Source organism: Lycorma delicatula, chromosome 2, assembly GCF_047948215.1.
Source record: "Lycorma delicatula isolate Av1 chromosome 2, ASM4794821v1, whole genome shotgun sequence".
NCBI classification, from domain to species: domain Eukaryota; kingdom Metazoa; phylum Arthropoda; class Insecta; order Hemiptera; family Fulgoridae; genus Lycorma; species Lycorma delicatula.
The window spans coordinates 219,796,240-219,816,439 of NC_134456.1; the positions used below are offsets into that span (position 1 = coordinate 219,796,240).

Genomic DNA, 20,200 nt, shown 5'->3' on the forward strand with positions numbered 1-20,200 from the left:
AAGTAGAAAAATCAGTCCACATGCTACAACAGCTTGATGCGTACTGAGTGTAGAAATGTTTTGACACCAAGATGGCGGCTCTATCCCCACCTATCTCCTTGCTAGGCACAAACATAAGTGCTTTCTGGACCCCCCTCATAAATAAGAGGTTTATGGACAATGATGTCTGAAACTTATTGTGCTACAGATAAATACAAATTATGTTAATATTGTTTTACAAAACAAAATGGGAAGTTCATATAGAGTCAGCAAATGGGTTGATACAACTGAGTCTGAAATGAAAAAGTTTTTTGTACTCATAATTTGTATGGGTTTGGTAAAATATCTAAAAATCAGTGATTATGGAACATTAATATACTGTACAGACATTCTCTTGCTCCTAACGAAATGAGTTGCAACAGGTTCCAGTCATTACTGAGACTTATACATTTTGCTGATAATGATTTGGCAAATAGAGATGATAGATTTTATAAAGTTAGCGACTTCGTTTTATGAAAAATAAAAAAAGTTTTACGTTCTACGGAATGTAGGTAAAAATATTGTAATAGAGTTACCAGAATCTCCGTGCAGAAACAATTATAGTAACAGATAATTCTTATACATCTGTTCCATTAGCCATTAAATTACTACAATGAAACGCATGTTTATTGGGAACTTTACATAAAAATAGAAAATACTTACCCGAAGGTATAATGCAACTTTTCTACAGACTCTTACATACTGTTGTGAGTTGTGGACCCTGCTGAGAAGTTCATCAAAAGCGCAGGATTCAGGTAAACGAAATGAAATTTTTAAGAAGGATTTTGGTAAAGACAAGAAGGAACAGACTGCAGAATAACTTTATAAGGAAGGTGATGCCTACTGTCAAGAGTGTGAAATATATAGTAATAGTTGATTGTCACTGTGCTTCATATGTAAAAATTTGTTAAAAATAAACAATTTTAATGAGTAATGTAACAGGATTTTTTGCACAATGCAGTATGAAAGAGGTCGATGCACAAAAACTGAGAGAAGAGTATAATCGTTTAGTTGAAGGTCTTAGAGATGCTAGCGTAGCTCGAGAAACAGATGTCATTCTTGCCAATCCTGTTCTTCCAGATCAAGTTCTTAAAGGTACGTTGCCATTTACTTTTTTATTTTTTCATAAAATTGTTTATACATTCTATTATAATGTTTTATTTTTAAGGAATTTTTTAAAATTTAGTTTTTTAATAGTTATTTTGTGACTGCTGTTAGATATAAAACTCATTAAGCGGTTTGGTGTTGGATAGTGAAATATTGTTATTATGTTTTATCACTTCCTATGATGATTTTATGTGTTTTTTGTTATATGCTATTTTTTTTTGTAATTTTAATAAAAATGAAATAGAAAAATTAATACAAAAGAAGAAAAACTTATTTTTTTTATTTATGCATTTATATTTTGATTATCAACTTGCACAGTTAAACATTAAAAAAATATTTAATTAAATTCTTTACTATTCATTCATATCCTAAATATTCTTGTAATAAAACTAGTTTATTTATATTTTGCAGTTAAATTTATTTGATAAGCAGATTTCAAGGTAATTAGATTTAAATAATCAAATTATTTTAGTAGTGGAGTGGTAGCTTTCAGCTGAAGGTCCCGATTAGGCATGACATTTTTCATTCACTGCAAAATTCCATTTCCATCTCCTACACACAAGCATAAAAAAAATGACGATACTGATACTTAACCTTGAATTAATACAAATTATATTGAAATTTATAGTCTGTTCTTTTAATGAAGAAAGTGAAGTAAATATCTGCTTAAAAGAATATATTGGTTTTAAAAGAAGTTTAGCATTAGAGGTGTGATCTATTTAGAATTTGATTGTTTGAATTGTTTTTCTAAATTTTATACTCAAACTAAATTTATATATAATTAATTATTACTCTGAATTGATTACTAGTGGCATTTATCAGAATTTCTTTTTCTAAAAGTAAGGATGTTAATTATACAGTCAGTCCCTGTGGTTAAAAGAGTAAAGCTGACTATTGTGAAGCTATATATTACACCTGCTGAATATTGACCACATTTCTGCGAGCTTGGCATGCTGTTATGAAATAATGTATCTGGCTCGTCAAAGAAAATGAGCTTTCTACAACATACCTCCTCATTTTCATAAGTGTGGCAGGGGGATGTTTGTTATTCTTGGAATTGACTTCCATGTTTGGGATCTACTTTGTGTCAGTTGCTCACATCATTATGGTTATTGTGCTTAAATACCTATATTTATATCTGTTGTATGATTAAAATAAAATAAATGTAAAAATAAGAGATTTTTTTAATAGAGTATTTAATTTAATCTCTTAATGTGCATAAATACACAGAGAAAAATAATTTTAGAATTCTCATTTGCTAAATATTTTCTTGATAATTTTTCAAAGTATTTATAATATATATTATTTCAAATTGTGGTAAAATGTTTGAGTCGAGTTCATTTTTTGTATTAAATTTATGTTTGTGGAGGTTTTGTTTAAAGGAATTTTGCTTTACCTAATTGTCATCTTACCCAGTTGGCCTATTTTGTAGCCAGCAGACAGGAAAAGGATCCCAGTCTGCAGGTAGCTCTACTTGTAGATAATATCAAAGATGTATTGGCTCTGTCATTGTGGTCCCAGTATTCTCAGCACAAAGGCTCTAGCAGGTTTCAGCCTACACCCACAGAACCAATAATGAGAAAGAAAGTGATGGGCAAAAGAAGAAGAACAATCAAATTAGTTAACTGTCTTGTCCAGGATCCATTGCAGCAGGGTGTACAAATGTTTTAAAATGCTTTAGAAATTATTTTTTACTTTTTTTTAGAGGTTGTACCTGGTAATATTAGAACTGCTGAACATTTTATTAGCTTCTTGAAACGGTTTCTGGAATATTTAAAAACAAGATTACGTGTACAACATGTTATTCAGGAATCTCCAGCCGGATTTTTAAAGGATGTTGCACAAAGAGTCTGTATTGAAAGGAAACCTTTACGTTTTTGTGCTGAACGGTAAGAATTTTTATTTGTTCTTATATATTAAATTTTAATTAAAACTTAATATGTTTTAAATTCTAATCAGGTTTATATACTTTTATGTTACGTGAAGTTTGGTTATGTTTGTGTATATATATAAAGTTTGGTTATGTTTGTAAACTATTAATTTAGAATAAACATGGTCTACATCCATTGTGTAATTCTGCATGTAAGTTTATAGGTCAATATAATGTGTAAAAGAAATTGACAATTTTTTAATCAAATTTATATAATTTTAAAATTTATTATATAGTAATAAATTTTTTTATTTTTGTAATGGGAAATTTCCAATTTGTTTAGTGAAATGTATATAGTTTTAGTACTGTTTTATTTGATGAATTATGTATATAAGACCTGAATTGTGTGGTTTTTATTTTATTTAAATTCACAAGACCCAACTTTCCTTTTTCCTGTTTAGCTTCTAGGAATTACTGTTCAGGCATTATTTCAGAGGATGATATGTATGAGTGTAAATGAAGTGTACCTTATACAGTCTCAGTTCAACCATTCCTGAGATGTGTGGTTAATTGAAACCTAACCACCAGAGAACACCGGTATCCACGATCTAGTATTCAAATCCGTATAAAAGTAATTACCTTTACTAGGACTTGAACGCTGGAACTCTCGACTTCCAAATCAGCTGATTTGATATCTACCACTAGACCAACCCAGTGGGTTACACAAGACCTAACTGAAACTTATGAAATGGTTTGTGTTTGTGACACCAGTAAAGACAATGTTTTTATTTTGTTTATAACAATTTATACATTTTAAAACAAATCATTCCTAAAGGTTTTTTTTTTTTTTATAATAAAGATAATTTTTATCAGAGTCCTTAGTGTTGGATGTTTGTACTTACAGTATTTAATGCACTGCCATTTTCATAAATTTTTAGGAAAAAGGAGAATTCATTCTTCTTTTAATTCAAAAAATTTTAATTAAAAAATTAATTAAACACATCACTTTTTACTAAATGAGTCTTAATTAATATACTAATAATGTAATATCAAATATTTGCATGAACTTGAAATTTACAAACTCATAGGTAGTGTTCTTCAAGTAGCCTGGCCCTCCATTTCAGGGCTCATGTGCACACACATATATTTTGTTGAAAAAAATTGTGAAAGCTCAATATTACCTGCTGTAGTAAAATCATTTCCTGAAATGTTTTTAAGTTCTTTCTTACATGATGTATTTGTTGAGTTCATTCAGTTGTACTGGTTTTCTAATGTACTCAACATTTTTTTATTTTTAATAGCATGACTAAAAAAAGTCTGGAGATGAAGGTTAGAAGAACAGGATTACTCGTTCACACCTTTAAATTATGAAATAAGCCATTCAGAAAGATCATACATGCTCACAACCGTTATTTTGTTGTAATCTTATCTTGCTTTTATTTGAAGATAACATAATTTAGATTCCAGTTTATATAATATATTTCTTAGATGAGATTTAAAAGAAAAAAGAAATCAATGATGTTTGAGAAAAATTTCTATTTAGGAAAGAGTCAAATAAAGCTGAAAGTCTTAAACAAAAATGAGGGATTAGGACTAAATGATTAGTGATCTAAATTTTTGACATCAAAAAGGAATACAGAACTGAAGAGAATATATAGATATAAGAATATATATAAGAGAATATATAAGTAGAGTTTATGAAAATGGAGATGTACTCACAGATCTAAAAAAAAATACTAGTATACCAAAGAAAGTGAAAGCAGATAAGTGCAAAATTTGAGAGTGCCATACTTATCAGAGAAAAAAAAATGTTAAGATTTTCTAATGATATTACTCTTTTGGCAGAAACCAAAAATAAGTTATAAGAAATTTTCAGGGGGATTTATTTATTACTTGGAAAAAAATTCATTTTTGAAAATAAACTAGAATAAAACAAAGCTAATAAAATGTGTCAGAAAGGAGGTCATTATTCTTCCCTCTTTAGAATTAAATATTAAGAGAGGGGAACATAATATACCATAAATTACAGAATTATATTATTTCAGTCATATAATAACAAACGATGCATAGAGTGTTAGGTAGAGATCAAAGGCAGACATCAATCTACCTTTAACCACTTGAAGAGCTGTTGTACTGATAATAAGCCAGTCAGTATCAAATATAGATATAAGATTAGAAAGATATTCATAAAAGTACGTACATGAAGTACAGCAATAAATAATAATGAAACATGGAAAACATAAAGGAATAAAAGAAGCCATTGAAATGTTATGTTACTGGAGGATTTTAGAAAGTTTGATAAATGTTAAAGTACAAAAAATGAGTTGAAGAGGACAGAAATTTACAATAGAATCTAATAAAGAAATGAACTGGATTGCTTAGATTGACTGAATATTACGATATCAATGTTTAGTTTATATGATATTAGAAGGTAAAAATATGACAAAAAAGTTGTAATACTTTCCTGGGATTAGTTATTTATTTTTTGTATAGTAGAAAAATATAATGATACATGAAAAAAGGTTACCTTAAAATATCTTTTCTGGGGTATGAGTAATTTATAATGAAATTATATTGTAAGATTGTTAGTATGTTTTTAAGTAAATGAAAAAAAAATGTTTAACAAATTCAAAAAAAAGTATTTTTTTCTGCCCTTCCTCACCTTCCAAGAAGATGTTTTAGTTTTTCTACATTTACCATTTTAAATGGAAGAAACTAAAAAAATTCCTCTGAAAAACCAATAAAAAGTTACTTAATGTTTATTATGATGAAATTTTATTATAATATTATTTAATATATTTACTTGCACTACTATTATCTCTGTGAAGACATAAAAAAAATGTGCAATAAATAAAGAGAAGCTTTTTTCTGTTTCTAGGGAAGGGAAGAATTTTAAGGCAAACTTTGTTTTAAATGGTAAGATAAGTATGCACACATGTACTGAGCTTAATATAAAGTGAGGTGTTCAAATTTTGAGAAAATTGGCCCAAAAATTTTACATCAAATTGCCCCACATACATGAGTCTGTACAAAATTTCATCAAAATCAGTTTATTCAATCAAACATTTTTTAGCTTCAGATATGCCAACACACATGCAAGTACACTTGTACATACAAACATTGACTCTTCCCTTTTTTTGTTTTTTGGCATTTCTGGGTTATGAAACATCAAGAAATGAAAAACCCCATACCTCTATTGACTTATTATCATACTTTCCTTCTTGCAGCTCAGCTCTAAAGCTATAATGCCAGGAAAGTAAAAACTGAAGAGGAAAACAAAATATAAAACATAATGAGGATGTAAAATGTTATCAAAGTTAAAAGGTTGTCACAGTACAGAAATGAGTAGAGAAAAATATTAACTAATCAAATAATTGTCCAAAAAAAAACTGTCTTCATTAAATAAGCTGGATTGAACTGTTAGGTAATCAATACTGTTGTGATGTTGCCTTATAAATTACTATTTTTTGTTGAATGACTAAAAAACTAAGATGAGTGATTTTTATGAGTGAAATAGTTTTGTTTTCATCTAAGTTAACCACTCCAGGACTGTGTTGTAACAAATTTTAAGTTTGGTATATTTTTTTTTAATGTTTACTCTTAATTCCAAAATATCTAGGACTTATTTTTCTATCATATGTCTTATTCTTGATATTCTTTTTAAGTAATATGTTTTTTCTTTATTAACAGTTTAGCTTCTCTTTTGCGAACTCTTCAGATTGCAGATCAGACTGATTTTTCACCACTTATTCTTATAACACATTTGGCCACACTTGTTTCAACATATACCAGAGGATTTACAATAATTGTTGAGCCGTTTGAAGATAAAGCACCTACTGTTATAAACCCTATATTGCATTTCAGGTATGAATACATTTATCATTAAAATGTGAATTTGTTAGATCAGTTTGAGATTTAAGATATGAATCTAGAGATAATGTGATACCGGGTTTGAAATAAACTTGGCAGCTGATGTTAATCAGTATGTTTTGAGAGTTAGAGGTAAAGATAAACATGTTTTCGGGTGTCAGTTTATATAGATTCTGAATTTGGATTTTTTTTCCTATGACCACTGTAGTTATAAAAATAAGGGAAATGTCTATTATTGATATCAATCAGTTTGTCTAGTGATAAACAGTCTTGACTTCTTGTTCTCAGGTTCAGTTAACTGCAAGGATCCTGCATCTTTAGTTATCACATCATCCTTGTCATCCTCCTTGTTAAAATACAAGGAGATCTAAATATCATCCTCCTTGTATTTTGTCTGTTATCATAATAATAAAAATAGACAGTACAGGACACTTATTTATAACTAATCAAAAGGTTCTATGAAAATTAGTTGATCCACTATATCGGTCCCTTTTACAAGACTTAAATCATCAGTGTAGCAGCTCTTTCTAAATTAAAGTAGGTTTGTTGTAAATGCTGTGTGTGGGTTATCTTGATGTTTTCTCCAAGGATTGCATAAAGGACTAAAATTCTTGGTAAATTGCCCTTTAGTAATAACATGTCTTCTCCTATTATCCATTTTCTGCTAAAAGCCAGGTAATTTAGATGAAAAAAGTATATATACAAGGGTCAGTCAAATAAATATTAATTAAATTTTTGTTACAAATTTTTATTCAATGAATATTTATTTATATGTATAAAACATTATGTATGTAATTTCTGTTAACATTTTAACATTTCTGTCAGTAAATAGGTAATTTTTTTATATTTTGCAGTAAAAAATAGTGAAGGGTATTTGAAGACAATTATGCATAGTTTTCATCTTTTCACTCCTTTCTTATCACTGAACTCCCATTGCATTTTGAATGCATCAAACGCTTGTGGATTGTTACTTAGTAGTCACATCATGATGCTAAGTCAGAAGTGATCATGGTGCTAATATGGTGTCAATTAGCAGGAGAACAATTATCACTTTTCACTTTATCGTAGACAACAGAGCATCTGCTTATTTATTAGAGATCATAGGGAGGCATTTCTGCCCATAGTATTGTCCAGTGACTTTTTCCTGTCTAAGGGTTGCACAAAATCTAAACTGTTTCGATTGGCTGTGGTTTCTATCAGTTAAGCAAGATATCCTTCTCCTAAAATCTTTTTACAAGCAGAGTTTCTTGATCTAATCTACATGACATTCATAAAGTAAGGGCCATTTGGTCATTAAACAAAATTAACTCATGAGAAAAGGTTTTTACTTACGGATTTAGTTTACTACATATCTACTTCACTTTTTCACATAATCACCATTCAGTTCTAAGCACTTTTCGTAATGCCGCTGCACCAGTTTCTTTAACCCCTCTGCCTAGAAGTTTGCTGCCTGGGAATTGAAGCAGTTGACAACAGCAGTCTATAGTTTCTCCTTGTTTATCACTGTTCAACCAGTGTCCACCAAGCCACTTTTTCAAATGCAAGAAGAGGAAGTAGTCGCTAGGTGCAAGGTCAAAACTATATGAAGGGAAGTTAAAAGGTTTCCAATGAAAATCTTGTATCTTCTTCTTGGTTAAGGCAGTTGTGTGAGAACACGCGTTATCATGAAGGAGGATTACACTTTTTCCCATGTCATCAGTTTTGGATCACATGTTTCAGTTTGGTTAGTGTTTTGCAGTACATTTCAGCTGTAATTACTGATCCACGTTGTTCCATGAAATCAACCAAAATGATGCCCTTTTTGTCCCAAAAATGGTAGCCAACATTTTTCAACTCATTACAGAGATTGCTTAAACTTTTTTGGTTTTGGGGAACTTGAATGGCACCACTGCATTGATTGTTGTTTCAATTCTGCATTTGTGTAGGATATCCACGTCTCGTCACCCGTAACAATGTGGGAAAACAAATCATCTCCAGCTTGTCGATAGCGATCCAAAAATACTTGTCCACAGTTTTGGACAATAAATCAAATATTATTTATTCTTGATTTTGTTTGTTATTTTATAATTTCATTTTCTTGATTATTTGTTATTTTTCTTTCAGCTGTCTAGATTCATCAATTGCAATCAAGCCAGTATTTGACAGATTTCAAACTGTTGTGATTACGTCAGGTACATTATCACCTCTTGATATGTACCCAAAAATTCTTGATTTTAATCCAGTTATAATGAACTCATTTACAATGACGCTAGCCAGACCTTGCCTCCTACCTATGGTACGTATTAATCTAAATTTATCATCATTATTATACCGTTCTGGAATTATTAATTTCCAATTTCAAGAAAGATTATTTTTTATTTCATATCATCATAAGAAAGACTTATTTTTAGCCTTATTTGTTTTAGTTTTAATGAAGTTACGTTTGTAAGTTTGTTAATATTTTTTTGCCAGATAATAGATAACATTCCATGATTACTGAAATTGATAATTACTGTTTTTGATCATCCTATTTAGCTAAAATTTAAATAAAATGAAGGTATTGACTTCATTTATTTGTGTCTTATCTACAGTATATGTTTTTCTCCTGTTTCTCTAATATCCAAGGAAATTTTTAGAGATTTGATTTAAGTAAATGCAACATTCTACTAACAAAAATTAAATATATTCTTTGTAAGTATGTCTGTACAAGAGGATACCTAAAAATAAGCAATTTGCTAAAAAAAATTACCTTTATATTTTTTATTTAATGAATCTTTAACTCCTTCAAAGTACTTTCATGGGATTGAATTTTCTTGTTCTAAGAGTTGTGAAAACATTTTTGGAATCTGAAGAACATTATCAAAGGCCTGCAGTGATTTTTCATATTCAGAAAAGAATAAGTTGGGGCAAGTAGGAAGAGTGAGAGGTAATGGTCTCCTTGCTTTTAACAAAAATTGTTTGATACATTGGTTGCTATAGAGGAGGACACTGTCATGGTACAGAAGAAAATCTCCACATTAGCAGGTATTTTCATCTCGCACTCATGTAATCCTCTTAACACAACCAGGTAGAAATGCTGATTTACCATCTGTCCTGGAGAAACAAACTCTCTGTGACAATCTGTTCACAACAAAAAGCAGATCAACATTTTCTTTACATTTGATTTAACTTACTGTCCTTTTTTTGGCCTCTGTGATTTCAAAGTTCTTGTGATCATTTTGAAGTTGTTTAAAATCATGGTACCCAATGCACAACTGGTTTTCTGATTTGTGAGCAATGGAGATAAAAATTTTGCAGCAAAGCATTTTTTGTTCAAATAATCTGTTAAAATTTGTTGGTAAGAATTCACAATTCAAAATTCAAAAATTTCTTCAATTGTCCAGTGACAGTCTTCATATTTATTGCAACTTTTTCTTATTCCTAATTCTAGCTGATTGGCCAGATTGTGGTTGGTCTTCAAGTGAGTTTCCCTTCATTTAAAATGTGAAAACTACTTGTGGACCTGTGTTTTACTTAGTATCCTTTTTAAAAAGCATTCAACAGTCATTTGTGATGATGATTCTTCAAAATGACCATCACATCACCACTCAGGTAGGCATTAGGCATATCAAAAAACAAGTTGGACACACTACTGCATATTGGACTACCATAAAATCTGTTCACTGCAGGTGCCACAAAAACTCATAGAAAAGAACAATCAACAATGAAAGAAATGCTGTGAACAGCCTCTGAAATTTAATCATAACAAGGGAGATGACTTCCTTTTCAATATTGTGACAGGAGACAAAACTTGGGTGCATCATATGAGTCAGAAGAAAAACAGCATAGCATGGAATTTTGGCACTATGGTTCACCATAATCAAAAAAATTAAAAAAAAAGCAATCATGCAAAAGAATTCTCTTGAGTGTTCTAGAATTCTAAACACATGTATGTGGCTGACAACCTCAAAGCTGGGTTGACCAAATACGTACATATGTGGTACATAGTGACATTAAACACCGTAGGAGATGTATGTATTTGTTTAACAATCCACTGAGGTAAATAAATCTTAAGCATTCACCAACGTTCTCATGAAGTTGCAATTTGAACCTATTCCACTCCTCTATAAGCACCAGATTTGGCACCATGTGATTTTCACTTTCTGAAATTAAAGAGGGGTATAAGGGATAGGAATAGGGATAAAAAGGGAAATTAGTGAGATATTAAGACATTTCACCACAGATGATGAACTGAAGGATACAGTGAGGTCATGGATTAAAACAAGACTGCCAACATTCTTTATTTATTGAATGAGAAAACTGTTTCAGTCTGTGGGGAGAAACAGTATTTGTAAATATTGATAACATGGAAAAATAAATGTAAGATTTTGTAGCAAATTAAATTTATTTTTATGCGATATTTATTCTATTTGTCTGTCTTTTCATTTGCAAGTTATGAGCGGCTATCCATTCCTTTTCACCCATCCCTCATGGTATGGTTTATTTCATCAGATTTTTATAAATTCTTGTATTATAATTAGACATATAAAGCATTGAATATGATCTGTATTTCTTTGAATATGACCTGTATATGATTTTTGAGACATTGTATATTGACAAATACATTTTTTTTTCAGATAGTAGCAAAAGGAAGTGATCAGGTTGCAATTTCCTCCAAGTTTGAAACTAGAGAAGATGTATCTGTTGTAAGAAATTATGGACAACTTCTTGTTGAAATTAGCTCAATTGTTCCTGATGGAGTTGTTTGTTTTTTTACTTCATATTTATATTTAGAATCTGTAGTAGCCAGTTGGTATGATCAAGGTGTCATTGATTCACTACAGAGACGAAAATTACTTTTTATTGAAACACAAGATGCAGCTGAAACAAGCCTTGCCCTTTTAAATTATATAAAGGTAAGTAATTTTTTTTTTTTTTTTTTTTTAATTACTGCTGTTTTCTCTTGTTTTTAATTTTTTGGACATTGTTTGAAACTCCTTAATTATATGCTATGCTAAATGATTATTATCTTTTATGACCGCAAAGGATCACTTTAGTCAGTCTATTATCCAAAGAAACCTATTCTCCTCTTATGCATGTTATCAGTGATAGGTTCTAACTCTTTGTACATGACATTTTTGGGTACAATTCGCCATTGCCTATCGTTCTAGTACTTTTTATTGATGCAGATTCTTCCAATTCTTCTTTCGATTTTCTGGAGTCTGTCTGTCTGTCTGTCTTTGATTGTTCGTTCAAATGGAAGAGTGTTTCTCCTGCATTATTGGCTTCTGGTTTTATAACTCTTGTAGTGTCTTATTTTTGCATTTATAGATAAGAATTTTTTATTGTAAGCAAAAAGTGTTTTTATTTTGTTCAAAATTTTGATCTTATTTTAAACTCAGTCTTTCTGGAATTATTTTTTTTTTTAGAAACAACACAACCTTATATCTACGAATGTATATGCTAGTATTCTAAAATTTGTAATATTACTTAATTTTATGGTAAGTTGTTTACTGCTTAAATGTTGTTTTTCCATCACAAAAACTTTCTTTCTTTGTTATAGACTCTCTTCTCTTGCAGATCTCCTGCATTCTTTCTATAAATTCTTTGCCCCCATGTATTCCTAGAAAGTTCTCCCTTTCTCCTTTTGATTGGAACCTGATTCCATATGCTCAGTAGAAGTCTTCCTTCAATAATTTTTCTCATATAACCATACTATTGAAGCAATCTCTTTCTTATGTTATCTACAGTATAAGTCATTCCATAAAAAATTTGCATAACTTATTCCATAAAAATGTTAATTGATGGCACTGCCTCTGTATACTCATCTACACTATATTTAAACACTTAACTCTTAATAATGAATTTGAATAATCTATCCTTGTATACTCTTATTCAGTACCAAAGTGTGAACCCTCTGTATCAACCATTCACATCTAATCTCTTCCACTTCATAACATACTTATGCCTATGTATACTCTTAATGTACGACTCTCTTAATGATTCTTTTCATATCAAAATATGTCGACTCTCTTGATCACATGATACTTCACCTTATTCAGAAAAACTCCATTAATGGAACACATCAATTAGTCTTCTCATCTTCTACCAGTTTTCAGCTGTGATTAATTGATTATTAACATACAAGAAAATGAAAATTTTAAGTTAAAGTTGTTATGATTATTTTAGGTTTATTATTGATCAAATAAGCTACAAAGAAATAAAAACAGAATTTTACAAAAATGTTCTGAACAGTCTATATTTTAGTGTTTTATTTATGAAATGTTTTAATTATTATTATTTTGATTGTTTTTGTTATTGCAATCTATAGGCATGTGAAAATGGTAGAGGTGCTGTTCTGTTGTCAGTTGCTCGTGGTAAGGTATCTGAAGGTGTAGATTTTGATCATCATCTTGGAAGAGCAGTTCTTATGTTGGGAATTCCTTATGTCTACACGCAGTCAAGAATTCTTCGAGCTCGTCTTGATTATCTTAGAGACCAGTTTCAGGTAACTAAATATACCATGAGATAATTAAGAGATAATGTTTTCTATATTCATTTCTTTATCTGCTTTAAAACATAAAACTTTCTTATTAACAGATACATACCATGCTGATACTATGCTTTGTATACTTGCATGTATTTCACAAATGTACTTTGCATGCATTTCTGCAATAATGTGATTCACGTTTTGTAATCTAACAAAGGATTTTATAAACACATAACATGTATGCAATACATGAAATTTCATGTGAAAATTGGGTACTCAACAACTGAAACACTAAAATTATTCATTAAGGTGTTGAAGTTGAAACAATCGTTGTCGGTTTAGGTTTTGATTTTATCCTTATTACAATAATTGTATCGCTATGCGTCTTGAAATACTCCACTCTCCTCCCTATCTTCTTGTTCATCACGAAACCTACTCCTGCCTGCCCATTATTTGACGCTGAGTTAATTACTCTAAAATCACCTGACCAAAAGTCGCCTTCCTCTTCCCACCGAACCTCACTAATTCCTACTATACCCACATTTGTCCTACTCATTTCCCTTTTTAAATTTTCTAGCCTACCAACCTTTTTTAAGCTTCTAACATTCCACGCTCCGACTCGTAGAATGTTATTTTTTAATTTTCTGGTGACCCCTTCCTTAGTAGTCCCCACCCGGAGATGCGAACGGGGGACTATTTTACCTCCGGAATATTTATCAAGGAAGGAGCCTCCATTATTGCTATGTGAAAATGCAGAGAGCCACATTTTCTTGGAAAAAAAGCAGCTGTAGTTTTCCATTGCTTTCAGCTGCGCAGTACTCAGAGATCTGAGTGATGTTGATACGGCCATTTAAGTCATTGTGACTCACGCCCCTAACAACTACTGAAAGAGCTGCTGCCCTCTTTCAGGAATCATTCCTTAGTCTGGCTCTCAACAGATACCTCTCCGATATGGTTGCACCTTCGGTCCAGCTACTCTATATCCCTGAGCACTCAAGCCCCCTCACCAACGGCAAGGTCTCATGATTCATAGAGGAGGGGTCTGACACTGAGATGACAATATATGACCAAATGATTATGATATTTGTCAAATATTATCCTTTAGATTGCTTTCTTCAGAGTTTCAGAGAAATGCATTTAATTGCTTGTTTATGGCAGTTGCGTTTGTAATTGAAAGAAAAAGATTGACATTTTTAGATTGAAGTTCAAGCTGTTGTAAAGGACCTTTTAAAAGGTTAACCTGCAACAGATGTACAAAAAGAGTTAGATTCCTCTGTAAAGGATTCTTCCACTTTGTCTTTGGTGGTAAAAAAGTGGGCTGCTAAATTTAAATATTATCCATTTAAGATGATGAATTCTCAGAATGTCCAAAAACCATTATTGCCAATATAATGTCACAAAAATCCATAGTGTCCATTATGATTGCCAATTGAAGGTACACAAACTTACTTGCATTGCAAACATCTTGATAGGTTGTACCCATTTTACATGTTTTCATATTAAAAGTTTTCCACTCTGTGGGTGTTACATTTATTAATAGTCAACCAAAATTGCATTCAATTGAACACTTCTCAAGGGTGTGTAGACTTATTTAAACACAATTCCATTGAGTTTCTTCAATGTTCTATAACAATGGATTAAATATTTATTCACCATTACACGCCAGAGACTGAGCAGCAGTCCAAACAGTGGGTGGGAGCAGGTGAAAGTACACCAAAGGTGAAAAATGGTCCCATCTTAGGAAAAAGTCATGGCTGCAGCTTTTTTTAGAATTCTTGTAGTGTGATCTCATAAAATACCTGGAAAAAAGCAGGACCATGGCTGGAGAGTGTTACACTTCACTATTGCACTGATTGAAGAGTCTATTTGGACTAAATGTCCAATGTAGCCAAAAAGAAAGCTCTCTTTTGCCATGGTAATGTGCCTGCATACACACCTCAGGTTGTTGCAAAACTCCACGAACAAGCTTGAGAGTGCTGCTGTATAAATGGATTTGGCTCCAAACAATTACTTCCTCTTCCCAAATGTGAGGAAATGGCTTGCTGGACAAAAATTCACTTCAAATGATGTCAAAGACAACTGCTTGTTTTTCTGAGTTGAATTAATCACATTACACTGAGTATATTAAAAAGTTAGTCATCGGTCTATAAACGTATTGAATTGCAAGTTAAACTTCATTGAAAGATAAAAAAAAAAATTCTGAAAAATCTTGTTTTCTGTGTCAAGCCGAGAACTTTCCAATTGGTTCTCATAAATGCTAAGTTCCAGAGTAATAGCGTGTGTTTGCGGTTCGACCAGGATATTGAGATACTTAAAAATTAAAAATGTCTTATAAATACAATTTATTACTCTAAAAACATAGTAATAATCAGTATATGATATATAAATAGTTATTCAAGTAAGGACTAGATTTGTTTAAACACAGTTAAATTATAAAAACCAGAATACAGTCTAATTTATGAAAAACATTATTATGACTGCTAGAACCTGATATTGCATTAACAAGGTAACATCAGAAAAGTCTAAAGTTCATACAATTCAATTCTCTGCAAATATTATTACTTTTAATGTTTACAATAGAATTACTCTACACATGAATAAATGTAATACTGTTACTTTCACTACTGTTTATCAATGCCTCATCAAACAACTTCCTGGATTCACCTACTTATCACTCACTTACTGATATCGCTATCAATGTAACTGTGTCAAATTCGATCTTACAAAACTACTCTGTCATCACATGTTATCACAACTACACCAAACACAGGCTTGCAGAACTACTGACCCTCTCCACTGTTCCCTGGCAGTATTTATATCCCTAGTGTGCAGAACCAGTACCCACCTCATCCCTTAACTGTTGAAGCATAATAGTTTTCATCGTCTGTGCCCTTACATTTTCCCATAAATTCTTATTCTGGTTTAGTAACCCTTCTGGTTGAACAACAGCTTTTGGAGATGGCATTGTCTGTATTACAAAGAACAGATTGTTAAACGGGCCTGTTAGTCTGAGAAAAGAATCCCCTTAGATCCTTCTGGATTCTTCTTTTCATTATTTTCTCATTCTTTCTTCTTAATTTGAAGAAATCTGTTACCCTGGTCTGTTATACTGGTTTTGTTACAATGCAGTGTTTAGAATCCAAAAACTGCATTCTAGAATATGTAATATCCAAATACTTACCATTACACACAATATTCAGATTTGAATATTGTAAAATTATGTGTGTAGTATCACTAATGAAGTTATTTAATTCTTAAATAAATCTCTGAATTACATTGCGGCTTTATATTTTTATAATAAAATATTTAATGAGAACTGTTGTAATTTTATAAATTTATTATTATTTGTTTTAGATTAGAGAAAATGATTTTTTAACATTTGATGCCATGAGGCATGCCGCTCAATGTGTTGGCCGTGCATTGAGAGGAAAAACTGATTATGGCATCATGATATTTGCTGATAAGGTAAAAACAAGATTTATAATTTTTACATTTTTTATCATCTTATTTCAGTTTTTATTTATACGTATAAACAGTATCATCATGTTTGATTGTTGTGATGATAAAAAAATTATTAATATTAGCTGTTAACATTTGATCAGTCAGTTTTTTCTAATGTTGTTTGATTTATGGAAATCAAGAATTTCAGCATTGCAGAATGCATATCATTAATTCAAGTGAACTTGTTAATCCAAATGAAACCTTAGTTTGTTTACAGGCTAAATATCAATGAAGAATTTTTTTTATTCTGCTGTGTTTTTAAGGCTAATACTTGAAATGCAAAAAAATTATTAAAAAGTAAAAACAAAATTTACTCAATATTTTTTTGATTGAGTAAAGGAACAGAACTGGACACAAAAATAGCAGGGGATACATATCCCCTATTAATCGCAAAACCTGGACAACAATCCCTTGCTGCTAGTTCTTTCTTATTATCGGTCGTATATTTGTTTGTTTAATGTCGATTATTTATTGGTTTTGTTTGTGAATGGAATTGTGGATTGCGTTCCAATTCTACACATCAGTTTGAAAATCAGTACTTGGGCTGACCTTGGGAGACTAGCAGTGATTTATGTCCTTCTCCTGGCACAATTCCCCTTCAGTCAATCTACTGAAGGCCTGTCAGTGTTAGTAGCTTTTAGTCTGGCCTGATGGGACCCTAGTTACTGGAGGATGTAATGCACTCCCTTTCCCGGAGGGAGCCGCATGTGTTGACAATAGGCCAAAATTGTAAGGTGGAGGAAGAAGGATGGTAGGTGAATTAAGGTTTTGTAGATAATTGATTAAAGAAATAATTGTTGAGTGTGTTTCATTACTGATACTACCTTGGAACATAAAACATTTTCCATTATGACATTGAAGTTTGTAGCCCTGGTAAATTTTAAGAGTTTAGGACATTAGCAGGTTTATTAGCTGTACTCGCATCCTATTTAAATTAACAATTTGTCTTATATTTCAAAATTTACATCTGTATGTTCCAGGTTTTTTTAGCCTGATGAATTAATTCACCACAAAAGCTTACAAAGAAGCTTGTGCATTTTTTAATATAAATATGGAAATTGTAGCATATGAAAAATGCCTTGCCTGACTGGAATTCGAACCTGGGACCTCTGGATGAAAGGCTGAAACATTATCATTCTGCCATGGAGATTGGCAATTAATATTGATTTAATATTATTGTAAGCTCATTCATCTAGCTTAAATTATGTCTCAGTCAGTGTGCTTAAGATGGTGTTAAGATGTCAATATAACAAAACAAACAGCATCAGTATGAAATATATTAACAGTAATTTCTGATTTCTTAGTCTACTCTTGTAAAATGAGAGTTTAAATTTAAATAGAAGCTTTTCAAAAAATGTTAAAATGTATTACAGAAATTTTAACCTTTCAGTAATCATTATATCTTACTTTTCCCATCAAATTTTTGATATGATGTATTTAATCCCATAAAAAATAAGCCTTTATAAATTAGAAAGAGTATTTAATGGAATAATATAATTTTTATGATTAAAGAATATATATATTACCTTTTTTTTATTTCAGAGATTTTCTCGCTCAGATAAACGAAGTAAATTACCAAAATGGATTCAAGAGCATTTGAAAGATGCTTTTTGCAACCTTTCTACTGAGGAAGCTGTACAAGTATGTAGAAGTAGATATTTTTTAACATTTCAGTTGTATGGTTACTTTACGTGGTTTTTGTGTGTAACTTTTACTTTTTCCTCCATGCAAAGAAATCTGTAAATGAGATACATATTTCAATTCATTACTTTCTTCAGATTTCATGTAAATGTAACCTTGACATGTCCATGACAAGTATGTTTAAAGTGTATTTTTAAACAAACAGAAATTTGTCTCCAAATTTATTTTCAAAATTGGCGATCATTCTTTTTTTTTTACAAAAAAGATTATTTAGGAGCAAACATAACTGTCTACATGGAACTCTATAGACAATTCCATCTACAACTCTATACAAAAAATGAAATGAAAACACATTCTGTCAAGCTTAAACTTTCATTCGATCATTTTCATACTTCATGGAGTTTCTTTTATATTTCAATATAAGACTTTTTTTTTCTACATACAACTCTACGCCTAAACATATTTATGTTGAGCTGATATTTTTTGCAATCCATTTATACACTAGATCTTAACAAAAGAGATGTGATGAACAAAATGTATCAACTTATTTTTAAATAGTATTCTTAATAGTGTTTTGTATCTTACTAAATTCATCCTGTAGAATTTGTTGTAGGAGAAAAACAATGTGTCTCATATTTAAATGGGATCCCTATAGAAAAAATAGAATCAATCATGTAACCCGCATTGTTACTCGATTTATTTTCAATTGTAAACACTTAGGACTTTGACCATATATGACCAGTCCATCGAAAGAGATTGAAGCATCTAAAAATATAACTATCCAACTATGCTAAGAGATTTTTAATGAATTACTAATTTTCACTTTTATCTTTCATTTGAATAGTTCAAATTTCATACATAATCGGAATAAACGAGTTCTTCCACTAACACTGGTTCAGTATTTTAACTTAAGAAGATTGAGGTTCTATATTAGAAATGAACTCGCAGAAAAAATGCTTTTTACTCGGGTAATTTAGGTTGCTCAAGATCTTGTGTAGTTTAAATGGAGCTGAGGCAACCTAAAGTTAAAGAAAGGACAAATATTGGTCCAAGTGAGCATATATGAACTTTCATGCAATCTGAAATTAGCAGAGGTGACAAAATTAGTATTAGCTTGGAGTAGATACCATATGTTAGAATGATTTGAATCTAATTTTTTTCCCACATTTGTAAGTTATGTTTCTAAATGAAAATATAAAATATATACAAGAATTTTAAAGTTATACTGTACTAAAAAAAAACATTAAATATCCAATCAGCCCAATTACTTCCAAATAAGAATATAACATACTCTGAAATATCTTTAGATTGACCAGCCAAATATGGTCAAAGTCCCATATATTTTTGATTGAAAATAAATTGAGTAAAAATGTGGGTTATATGGTAGATCACTTCTATCTCTGTACTCACCCTTTACTTTACCCTTTGATCTTTCCTCCATAATAGTATTCTTTTGGAGCTATTTTACTAGAAGTATTTTTTTACTAGAAGCTATCAGCTCTGTGCTAAAGATGCGGGGACTTGCCTCAGCCTTTGGATCTATTCTTGAAAATATGTTTCCTATCCTATAAAGTTTAAATAATTAAAAAAAGTAAAAGTATTTCTTTATTTTTATTTTTTTTTTGTAACTATCTAGTACAAAAATTCCAATCTGGATCTGAGCTGTTTAATAAATTAACTGGGTCAGTAATAATAAGTTATAATACAATATTTTCTTTCACTTTGTGACTTAAGTTAAGTTAAGT

At 30.7% G+C, this 20,200-nt stretch overlaps 1 protein-coding gene across 1 annotated transcript in view; it reads left to right on the forward strand.

Moving 5' to 3' along the window:
- The window catches only part of Xpd (general transcription and DNA repair factor IIH helicase subunit Xpd), a 45,148-nt gene that overhangs the window by 20,559 nt on the left and 4,389 nt on the right, over positions 1–20,200 (forward strand). Inside the window, exons 7-14 of the mRNA XM_075357203.1 lie at positions 980–1,113; positions 2,831–3,014; positions 6,686–6,859; positions 8,969–9,140; positions 11,461–11,739; positions 13,155–13,331; positions 16,668–16,778; positions 18,357–18,455. Coding sequence (XP_075213318.1) covers positions 980–1,113; positions 2,831–3,014; positions 6,686–6,859; positions 8,969–9,140; positions 11,461–11,739; positions 13,155–13,331; positions 16,668–16,778; positions 18,357–18,455 — 1,330 coding nt within the window. The remainder of the gene's footprint in view (positions 1–979; positions 1,114–2,830; positions 3,015–6,685; positions 6,860–8,968; positions 9,141–11,460; positions 11,740–13,154; positions 13,332–16,667; positions 16,779–18,356; positions 18,456–20,200) is intronic.